General features: G+C 36.4%; 1 protein-coding gene and 1 pseudogene across 2 annotated transcripts; one reads left to right on the forward strand and one right to left on the reverse strand.

The window, feature by feature from the left end:
• The first annotated feature begins 1144 nt into the window (after positions 1–1144).
• Positions 1145–2904, forward strand: LOC143538024 (glutaredoxin-C3-like). Its single transcript, XM_077031665.1, has 4 exons — positions 1145–1400; positions 2338–2411; positions 2498–2596; positions 2686–2904. Exons 1-4 carry the CDS (start codon positions 1225–1227, stop codon positions 2739–2741), a joined length of 405 nt encoding a protein of 134 aa, XP_076887780.1. The 5' UTR covers positions 1145–1224; the 3' UTR covers positions 2742–2904.
• Positions 2905–3105: 201 nt separating this feature from the next.
• On the reverse strand, positions 3106–9058 carry LOC143538057 (uncharacterized; annotated as a pseudogene). The gene is made up of 12 exons (XR_013136185.1): positions 8917–9058; positions 8668–8816; positions 7482–7733; positions 7282–7401; positions 6056–6136; positions 5880–5975; positions 5690–5785; positions 5573–5626; positions 4756–4965; positions 4546–4671; positions 4097–4162; positions 3106–4002 (listed from the first exon to the last, which is right to left on the reverse strand). The product of XR_013136185.1 is annotated as an uncharacterized LOC143538057 (transcript).
• Between the last annotated feature and the right edge of the window lie 2274 nt (positions 9059–11332).

The raw sequence follows: 11332 nt of genomic DNA on the forward strand, positions 1-11332 counted from the left end.
GTTTAGGCCTTTTTTCGGCTCATGATGTCGGGGTTTACGCTTTTGTAGCGTCGAGGGCTCAGTCTTGGAAGCTACAGAATCACATCTTAAGGAATAGCGGAGTTGTCGACCTGGACCCAGACTACGTGCAGGCCCTGGAACGCCTAAATGGCGCTCTCCCAGACTTTGACATTGGCGGTTTCTCTAATATGGACACCGCCCCACCAAAGCCTCAAAAAACTTTGGCGAATGCCCTTTTTGGAAAAATCGCTCAGAGCCTGGGAGAAGTTTTTGGATTGTCCCCCCGACAGAAGGCGGTTTTTGAATGCTTACAAGGTCCTCATGCCCAAGATTTTCTGACCGTTATCCCGATTGATGGCTTGGGCCAAAGCATGTCTGCGGTCGAGTATAGGGCCATTCTTAAGTACCGTTTGATGGTCCCAATGTACCCCGAAGACGAAACATGTCCGATCTGCCGTAACGCCTGCCTGGATAAATTCGGAGAGCATGCGGTTCATTGCAAGGAGATGCCTGGGTTCAAATACCGACATGATTGGGTGCGGGACGTTCTTTGGGACATCTTAAGGCGAGCTGGGATATCAGCTAAAAAGGAAGCCCCCGTAAACTTCCTTACAGACCCCACGGAAGGGAGATCCACTCTACGACCGGCAGATTTGCTCGTCTTTGGTTGGGCCGGGGGAAAACACGCTTGTGTTGACCTCACAGGGGTATCTCCCTTAGCTGGTTTGAGGGATAATGGGTTTGTAGCTGGGCAAGCAATAAAAAGGGCTGAAACGAAGAAGGTGGAGAAACATGCTAAAGCCTGCGAAGAGAACCAACATGTTTTTATCCCTCTGGCTTTTGATACATTTGGCTCCTTGGCACCGGAAGCTATCCGTTTTCTAACCAGGGTCCAAAAGGTTGTGCATAGCAATGTGTCGACTCCAAAGGGGCAGGGGTATGTCTTTAGCAGGTTAGGGTTTGCAATTCAGAAAGGGGTGGCGGCGCAGCTTGTTGCCCGCCTACCTGCTATATTGATGTAATATCTATGTTTCATCAGTAGAAATAAAATCTTTATATGCTTTAACTTTGAATTAGGTTATATAAAAAAAAAAATAAAAAAAAATACAATAATATTAACCAACCCACACGTTTGTTTCTCGAATAGAAAGAACTAACATTCCATTCCGCGGCCTAATAATAACAATAATAATACCTGCAAACGCAACAGAAAGAAAAAGAAAGATGGAGCTTGGGTCAGATAATAGGCGTAGAGTGGTAATATTAGCAATCGGAATCATGCTGTTGATGGTGTTGATGATTGCGCCTATGAAAGTCGCAGCATCGAAATCTCCGTCGGCTTTTGTTCAAACCGTCATCTATTCCAATAAAATCGTCATTTTCTCCAAATCATACTGCCCGTTAGTATTCTCTCTATTCATATTCATATAATAATCAATAGCAATTCATGTTCATACTTTTATAAATTGTAATCCGGTTTAATCGATTGATGTAAATCAATTTATTAGATCTCCTATGCTCAGATTCATTAGCAATTACTTTTTTAGGGTTTGTTCATCTTATCTTCACCTCCCATAATATAAACATGCTAGTTTATTTGAATTCAAAAAAATATAGCCAATGCCATACTCATTTTGTATCTGTTTATATTAATATTTACGTATGAGCGTTTAAAAATTGTGGAGCAGTTAGTTTAAAAGTCAACAATATTATAGGTGTAAACGAGCCAAGCTCGTCTAGGCTTGAGCTTAGCTCGTTTTGAATTACAAGAACTCGAGCTCGGCTCATTTCAAGCTATTTGAGATCAGCTCATGAGTTGTTTTTTCAAGCTCGTTTGTTAGTCAGTATAAACATTTTCAAATATTTTTATATATTTTGAGAAAAAAAAAACCTTACACGAGCCAAAGCTCGGCTGTGCAGTGTGAAATTAATACATAGAAGTCCAAAAGAGGTAAACCTTACAAATGAAGAAGGCTCGAGCTAGGGTTCGATAATTAAACAAGCTTTATTTGAGGCTAGGGCTCGCCTCGAGCTTGTAAAAGCTTGGCTTATTTCGAGCTCTTTATCTATCCGAGCTCGAGCAACTCGGCTCGCTTGCGCCCCTAACAATATCTTTAAAAGGATTATACCATATGTTTTTAAAAAGTTTCAATTAAACTCCCTCATATGTGTTATAACTAATAATGTAGTATAGAACTATAAATTAGTAGCTTTATGTCACAACATGCTTAATGTATATATAATTATCATCCTTAATAACTTATTAACCGAATACATATTCATATTTAGCATGTTAAAAGATAGTGGATGTTAATGTGTTATATGCCATGAATTCAGATTCTGTCGACGCGCAAAAGGCGTCTTTAGTGAACTAAAAGAGCAACCTTATGTCGTGGAGCTTGATCACCAAGGTACTTAACTACTTCTCATATAATCTTTATTTTAATAAAATGTTTGATGATCATTGATCAAACACTTGAACCGATGTCATTTTCAGACGATGGGTATAAAATCCAGGATGTGCTTTTGGACCTGGTTGGGTGTCGCACGGTTCCTCAGATATTTGTGAACGGGAAGCATGTTGGTGGCGCTGACGGTTAGTGTTTCTTCTGTTTTTGTTTGTTATGGTGTTTGGGCACTTAAATGTTTAGTTATTAAGATTTGTTGTCTTTTTTTGTCTGGTAGATCTTGATGTAGCTGTCAGGAATGGTGTGTTGCAAGATCTCCTGGGTACTAATTGAATATGAAGAGACTATTGGCATTATGTTTTGATTTAGTTTTTAAACTTTTAGCGCATGTAAAGTGTGAATCATTTACTGGTTAAACATAATTTGGAGGAGACTGATGTCTGTTCCTGTTTCTAATAGTTGGCTTTATTCTATACAAATCGTCGCGTTTGGTTCACAGTTTTTTACGAAGAACTGGATTTTATGGCAGCGGTTGTGGTGGTTATAGGCTTTTACTCAGTGGGGCAAGAAACAGGCAGTTCAAAACTTGTTTCACAAAGCGAAAGGCAATCAGAAAACATGTTTCAATAGTTATTATTATTATCTATATGAGAATAAAAAACTCATTTGTTTCTGTTTTAAAACTATATTTAAACAAGAATACTGTTTTTAAGGGTACCAATGATCAGATATCCTCAACCACTATCACTCCTACTTAAAAAGAAAATATATATGTATATAAACAGAGCTCTACCAAAATATAAAACGAAACACTTGATCTTTAAATGTGACCAGAAGAAACTCGTGGTTTACCCTTCATTGAATTCAAGTGCTGAGTGACGAAAATAACCACCATCACAACGAGCAAACACCCAACGAGTGCACTAAAGAAAAACGCACCCGGTTGCCTGGTTTGAACGAACCCATAGACCCCATTGTTAGTCACAACAATGAGATCGGTTAATCCATCGTTTGAAAAATCCGCATCAATCAACGCATGAGTCGGTGGTGCAGGAAGGTCAACTGATGCCAGTTGACTTCCACTGGGAGATAACACCACTGCTTCTTGATCTCCAGCCGCCAATATCAAAAACTGATTATCATGCATCCGCAAATTAAACGATTTTAAAGTGGGGACCACATAGCCTGCACACATCATCCCCACCGGAGACGGAATGTTTGACCATGTCGCACCGGTCAACATCTGCCATTGCCAAACCGCGCCATGCCCATACAAACCAGGTGTGTAAGCGGTTACTTCGCCACGGTTTGTTAAAAACACATCTCCATGGCTTCCTTTCCTATGTTTATCGCCATCGTTAGTTGGAATGAGGATCGGTGTTGCTACCTCGAGCGAATTTACATCTAAAGCTCTTGCAAAGCTTCTAGAATATTCTCCATGAGGGAAGAAGTTGAAAGGAGAGTGATGACATATAGAAACATTAAAAAGTTGTTCGCGTACGGGTACACCCGACGTTGCAACCGCCCAACACGGTTTTAACACTTCCATTAATCCACTAACAACCGCTTGCTCACCACCATTCCCCCCAATAGCCTGCAAAAATTAAATAAACCGTTAGTTTTTTAGTTTCTATAAACTAAACTAAGAACGTATAAAACAGTCAAACGAAGGGTTATAATTTATAAACCTGGACATGATCAAGAACTCCATCTCCATTAATATCAGCATGCAAGCCACCTTCTAGAAGATGAAGCTACAACATAATTACAAAGTATAATCAAATATAAATATACGGGTCGGTATAATTAATATACATGGGACAATTTCATATATACCCCTATAAACTTGGAAAATATCATATACATATACACCCAGGCAAAACTACAAATATCATACATGCCCTTACAAAGTAATTGTATATATCAAATATATATCCAATTTAACAAATGACCATTTTGCCCTTATTTTATGGAACTTTAAATTTCATATATCTCCGTCTTATTTCAAAACTTAATAAAGTTGGGTATACATGATATTTTTAGTTTTGATTGGATATAAATGAAATTTTACAAGTTTGTAAGGGTATATACGAAATTAGTCCTTATTTAATTACATGATAACGAAAAATCACGTTACCTTGCATAATGTGCGACCGGATGCCAAATGCAAAACCTCAATCCCTTCCTTTTCATGAGCCACCACGACATTCGGTACCCACCATAGCTGTGTGTAGTTCGTAATTGTGGGAACATAAGGTGAAGCCTGCATTAATCATAAAAAAACGTTTAATTTATTGAAGGTCCTGTGTGTAATTTGTTACTAAATACACCATTATTAATATTTTACCTTCTTACTCTTAGCTGAATTAGCAAAATTTGCTGCTTTATCAATCAAATTTGAAATCTTTTTTGATGAGTCTTTTCCCGGAGGATGGTTTTCCTCTGGCTTGTGATTGTGAAACGGGTAATTTGAAGTTTTTCCGGGCGATCTTTTCACCGACTTCCTTTTGTGCCGCCTAAAATATGCCAGTTTTAGCAGTGTATCCTCGCGCCTATCCTGCTCAAGACGGGCATGTTCTAAAAAAGAAGTTGAAAAATCAATCAATCAATCATACCCAGTGAAGTCCCACCGACAGCAAAGCTATAAGTAGGGTCTGGGGAGGGTGGGATGTAGGCACACCGTACCTCTATCCAAAGGGATAAAGAGGTGGCTTCCAGAGAGACCCTCGGCTCTAAGTACATATGCATGGAGCCAAAGAAAGGAAATCAAAGTTCAATAGCTATGTAAAGAGCTAATACTAATAATAATAATAATAATAATAATAATAATAATAATAATAATAATAATAATAATAATATGTATGAAGCAGAACAAAGGGGATCAAGTTCAACAGTTATATCAAAACTAATAATACTAATAGCAATAGTAATATAATAATAATAATAATACATGCGGGGGGAATACCATTATGGTATGTGTCCTAAATAAGTTAAGTATAAGCCCTAAGGTATTCATTTATTCCTAAAAATCCTTAACTTTAATTCTACTTCTCCAAAGATTCATATCCTCAACCATGTCCTCGGAGAGGTTTAGGTCTATGAGATCATGCCTAATCCTCTCATCCCAAGTCAAATAAATCTTGAAAAAAAGGTTGTTTACCCACCCAGTGATGTGGCATAATTCCAAGGATTGATTCTCTAAACTCTCTGCATTCAAACTACATTTGAAAAATAATATCAGAAATCGTTTGTATATCACGTTTGTGTTGTGAAATGACTACCTCTCCTGGTCGGCGTGTATTAAGAGCGTGAACATCAAGCTTATAATTATGTTGTGAAATTAGTGTTGATTCATCAGATGGAGTTGTTTCGATTTTCTGTCATTACATATACTGATTAGTAAAAACAAATTCTCATTTAGACAGTCTGCTAAATAACAAAGTCTAAACTTTAATAAAAACTTCAAATTACCTCGTTTTTTCTACTCCAGCGAAGAGTACCAGTTCGTCCCGCAAAAGCATAAAATGCAAAATGGTGTAAGTCCACAGCTCCTGAGGCATCTGCAGACTACATGCAAAAGCTTCATCCTTTATTATATTAAAAAGAAATTAAATTTTACATACAAAAATTAAGCTGCAATTTCTTACTTCTTTCTCGGTTGCACTTCTTCTACGCTGATTGACACTTTCCTCAGCCGTTTTAATATCTTCAAAAGGATCAAGGGGCATCTGAAACAATAACATAATATGAATAGGCTTGTAAACAAATCAAACATTCATTTGGCAGGAAGTTCATTTATAAAATAAGCAAATGAACATGAACAAAACTTTTTGTTCATTTAATTAAACGAACAAACATGAACACATATCCTGTTCGTTCATTTATGTTCGCAAACATTCGTTTACGTTTGTTAGTTTACATTTGTTGAAGTTTGTTCGTTCATGTATTCATTTAAACTGTTAGGCCAATATAATTTACTCTAGTTTTATTATTTTTTAGACCCAAGAGATTAATATTCATGTTTACTTTTAATTAGTGTTTGCTTAGTTATGTTCATATTTTTCTGTTCATCTGTGTTAAGCAGTGGCGGATCCAGAAAATTTTGCCAGTGGGTGCAAAAAACGGTCAACATAGCACGGGTCAAGTCAGACTAAAACAGGCCAAACCAAAATGGGTCAGGTCAAATGAAATTACATTAAATAAACCACGTATAGAAATGTAATCAACAAATTTTCCCAAAACACAATAACAAAATACATATTACAGTTGATAAAAACCTCTGCATAATTGTTACGACACAAAGCGCTCTTATGTACAAATAAAAAAATTTAAAGTTAAATAGTGTAGAATTATATAAAAGAAATGATACTCTGCATACTATCATATTTTGGTCTAATTTTTATAATGGTCAGATTAAACTAACAAAATATATCACTATATTAATAATTAATTGATGAAGTTGTTAGACAATTAAATAATCTAAGCTTAATTGTTATTTTGTGAAAGAAAAACTACACTTGCGTTTGAAAAGTTGGCTCGGAAAGTTGAGTTTGGGGCGCTAAAAAAACTCGGATGGGGCACTTGGGGTCTTTGAACCTAATATAGTAGAAGTTTATAGAAGAAAATACGAATTTGAGGGGGTGCATACGCTCCCCATGGCTCATTACAGAATCTGCCCCTGGTGTTAAGTTATATTAGTTTGTTTACGTTCGTGAACCGTTCATTTATACTATTAACAAGCGGACATAGACAAACATGAACACATTCACTTTCTTAACGAATCAACACAAACAAAAAAAAACCCGTTTATTTAACTGTCCGTGTGCGATCATTTGTTCGGTGAAAGTTAAAACGAAGAGATAAAAGGACATACATGTGGCTGCATTTCCATTCGTCCTCCAACAATTACAAGCCCAACATCTCCATGTTTTAGCGTATAATTACTCACAGAAATAGATATTTCCCTATGATGAGCATTATGTGGAAAATCCTCCTGGAATTACAAAAATAAACCAAGTAAAGCTCATAGAATCTGAAATTCCAAACTTGTCCTTTATGCTCTTACAGTCTTACTTGAACATTTGCCTCCCATAGTTTTTTGAGGTTGTGATCAAAGCACATAATAGACCAGCCTGATGTCACAACAACCAAGACCTGCTTTTGTACTTGGCCGGGCTTGAATGTTCGGTCAACCACCCCTGCTGACATGGCCACTGCCCGTCTTCCGGAAGCAACACGGATCTTATCTGGTAACAGGCTCACCTCTGCAAGAACCCGAGCCTCGCTAAACCCTTCATCCACTCGCCTCGAGTGAGGCTCCAAAACCTATAACCATTTGGAAAAAATAAGTATAAATTTCAAGATATGAAGCTAGATTAACAAACATTAAGATGGTTAGCAGGATTTGCAAATGGAACACTGAAAACAAATTTTTTTGAGTGAATCAGTGTGTGTGAAAATGGTAAAGACTCAGATGTGTTAATAGCTTCAACCAACTTCAACTTGTAAACAACCTCAAACATAGAAGTGCAAACGAGCTGAGCTGCTCGCGAGTTACTTGAGATTGGATTGATAAAAAGCTCGAAACGATCCGAGCTTTTTCAACCCTAAGCCTCAAAGAAAGCTTCTTTAGTTATCAAGCTTTGTATGGGAAACTAGTTCAGGCTCGCCAATCCTTGGGCATTTTTGATTTTTACATATTTTAGACTTGTATGTATTAATTTGACACCACATAGCCGAGCTTTGGCTCGTTTAAGGTTCTTCTCAAAACATATAAAAATTATTAATTAAAAACATATATAAATTAATTAATAAATAGGAATACTAGTTTCAAATAATCTCAACTATGCTCTATTGGTAAATAACAGTCTCAACTTCACACTTGCCTAGTAACGGTCCCAACTAAAGGTGTATTTTTTTACCAACGGTCCACAACTAACAGAGTTACCAATCCATTAGTCTATGCTTACGTGACACACCTAGTTGTAAATAAACATCTGCGTGGCAATAATCATCTATCTGTTTGCTTTTAAGAAAATTGGTTTTAAATAATCCCAATTAAATTATGTCCTATTGGAAAATAAAAGTCCCAACTAAAGGTGTATTTTTTTTTCCAATGGTCCACTAGGCATGCCACGCAAGCAACAAACTAACAGAGTTAACCATCCGTTTGAGATTATTTAAAACCAATTTTCCTAGTAAAGAACATAAAATGAGGCGGAGCTTTAAAAAACTACTGACGAGCCCGAGCTTTAAATACCTGAATTTTGGCGTCATGTGTAGCCACAAGCACCTCTATGTTCCCATCGCCGTTAAGATCGGTGGAGGAAGACGATCACCTTCGTATTGAATCGGATATTCATCTAATAGATGATACCACGCCTCCTTAAATGAAAAATCGCCTTCATGCTAATGTCAAAAATTAGATTGATCTAGGTGGATGAATTAATCATTTAATTAGAGTTGAAATATAATATACAACAAGTTCTAGGTGGATGAATTGAGATACCTGAAGAGAGTAGAATATGGCGAATGCGGCTAGCATAAGGATTGCTAAATCGCGCTTCCTCATCTTAATCTTAATTTATTAATCGATTGACTGACGAGTAGAAGATGAACATCTTGCCGGAAAGCCTGATAGAATTCAATGCTCCAACTATAGATACCTACCTTCAACTGGTGCCTTACGGTGGAGATATGACGGTAACTCGGTTCGTATCACGCCGTCAAAATTAAAGTTGTGTGAACAAAGTTGAATTGTTAAAAATCTTAAGTCAAAAAGCAATGGTGAGCAAAAAAACGGTTCAGAACTTTCAGAACCGCGGAACCGGAATTGAACCGGTGCCTTAGAACCGCTAACCGGTGTTACATTACGGTTCTTGGTTCTCAGAATTTGCATTAAACTGTTCGTGGTTCGGTTTCCGGTAAAACCGGCGGTTCTAGACTTGGAACCGAAGAACCGAAATGTTAAAAAAGTTTTTACTAAATTTGCCAATACCCATTTTTTATAGAGTAATTTATTAACCACATCCATTCAATCATTATTTAAATCAAATTTTCTTTCTTTTCGTTCAATGACCTAGCACTCATGATCAATTTTGATTTAAGCTATCAAGGTAATTTAATATAAAATGATATGATCTTCCTTTAATCTATCATTGCTAATGATTCATTTAACTTAAACAATTAGGTTTTAATCAAAAGTATAACAGATGTTCATGTTGTAATCTAAATTAATTTTACCTTGAAAGAAGACATACAATTATATAAACGTGTTTTGTAGTTTGTAAAGTTTGCACAACATATTTGATAAATATACAGCGGAAACGGTTATGGCCAGAACCGATTAGCGAGAACCGACTTTACCGGTTCTGGAACCGAACCTGTTTACAATAACCGGTTCCGGTTCCGGTTCTAACTTAGTCAGTTTCGGTTCCGGTTCGGTTCTCACGGTTCTGAACCGTTGCACAGCCCTATCAAAAAGTGTAAATGCGTGAAATTTTAGTTTGAAGAAGAGGTAACTTTGGTGGCCAAGTAAAAAACTTCAAACTTTTCAACTTTGTTTTTAAACCTTTGGTGGTCAAAATAGGAAATTTTAATCTTTTCATTGAATCTGTTTTATTCTTATTGGATAACGCTATCAGTTAAGAAAAATACTAAATTAGAGTATCTTATTGTCGATTACACTACATTCTCGGGTTTAAAATACAAGAAAAAAAAAATAATAAAATTGGATAGAGAAAGAAAAGAAAAGAAATTATATACTTAAAATGCATTCTCGAGTTAAAAAAAAGTGTTTATTACATTCTTGAGTTAGATTGGAAGGAAAAGATAGGAAAAAAAATTGTAACTTTACAATTATGTCATCATATCAACATGGAAAAGAGAAGATAGGGTAAATTGGTAATATGGTAATGGGATATAAACTTTCCTTCACAATCCGGCCATATTTGGCAGGAAAGTTTTGAAGAAAAAAGGCTTAACTTCTCCTTCAATTCTCTTTCTTTTATTTTAATGAAAAAACTCAAGAATGAAAAAAGAAAAATTTTCTTATCTTTTCTTTTCCAATCTCTTAAATAAAAAACTCAAGAATGCAGTGTTGAGGTGTTGTTTGGTAGCCTTTTAACGATTCTATTAAGATGTGATTTCTGAATCAGTTAGAGGTAGAGTGTGCTTGGTTCACTAAAATACACCTCTTAATGAGTCATGAAGTTTCTTAATGGTTAAGTTTCAGATACATGCTGAATAATTCAGACTACCTTTTAATCGGTCAGGTTTCTTAATGATTCAACACTAGATTGTCAAACAACCTCTAGCTCTTTTTTTTTAACTGTAAACTTTATCAAACGGAAAACCGCCAAACACATATGCCCCTCCAAATTTGTGGGAACAACAAAAACAACTATATAAATCAAATGAACACCAATTACACCAAAGAGCATGTTTGCGTCTCAATCTATTTTTAAAACCATAAGAACCCTAAGAACTTGATATCACCAATAATGTCTTTAATCTTGACATTTTGTCCATCATGGATCTTCTCATTTATAGCTTTTCATATGCGTCAGCAGCCAATAACAATTATCTCTTTAAAAAGCCTCCTTTGTACCTTCTAGACCCACGTGAGCGTAAAGCTCCAACATGTCTCTAATTGAGAACGAAAAATCGAAGGAAACTTGCACCAAAAGCTAGCTTGTTGCCACACAACTGAAACCGCCAAGCAAGCTGAAAAAATGTGATCTGTTGAGTATGGGCCCGCTTCACATATCACACCTCTAAGTAAAAGCCACTTGAGTGTCTTCTACTCCACTCCTCTAAGGTTGGAATACGTTTAAGCTTCGCTTTCCAAGCAAAAATGTTACACTTCGTCAGTAGCCATTTACATCAATTATATACATAAAACCGACTTTTAACAGAGCTTACCA

Source organism: Bidens hawaiensis, unplaced genomic scaffold (assembly GCF_021521415.1).
Source record: "Bidens hawaiensis isolate Kalapana, Puna unplaced genomic scaffold, B.hawaiensis_p1.1 tig00011466_1, whole genome shotgun sequence".
In the NCBI taxonomy this organism is placed as follows: domain Eukaryota; kingdom Viridiplantae; phylum Streptophyta; class Magnoliopsida; order Asterales; family Asteraceae; genus Bidens; species Bidens hawaiensis.

Coding starts and splice junctions, on each gene's coding strand:
- LOC143538024 (XM_077031665.1), top strand. CDS start 1,225: ATGGAGCTTGGGTCAGATAATAGGCGTAGAGTGGTAATATTAGCAATC. Junction 2,412..2,497: donor CGTGGAGCTTGATCACCAAG/GTACTTAACTAC, acceptor TGTCATTTTCAG/ACGATGGGTATAAAATCCAG. Junction 2,597..2,685: donor GCATGTTGGTGGCGCTGACG/GTTAGTGTTTCT, acceptor TTTGTCTGGTAG/ATCTTGATGTAGCTGTCAGG.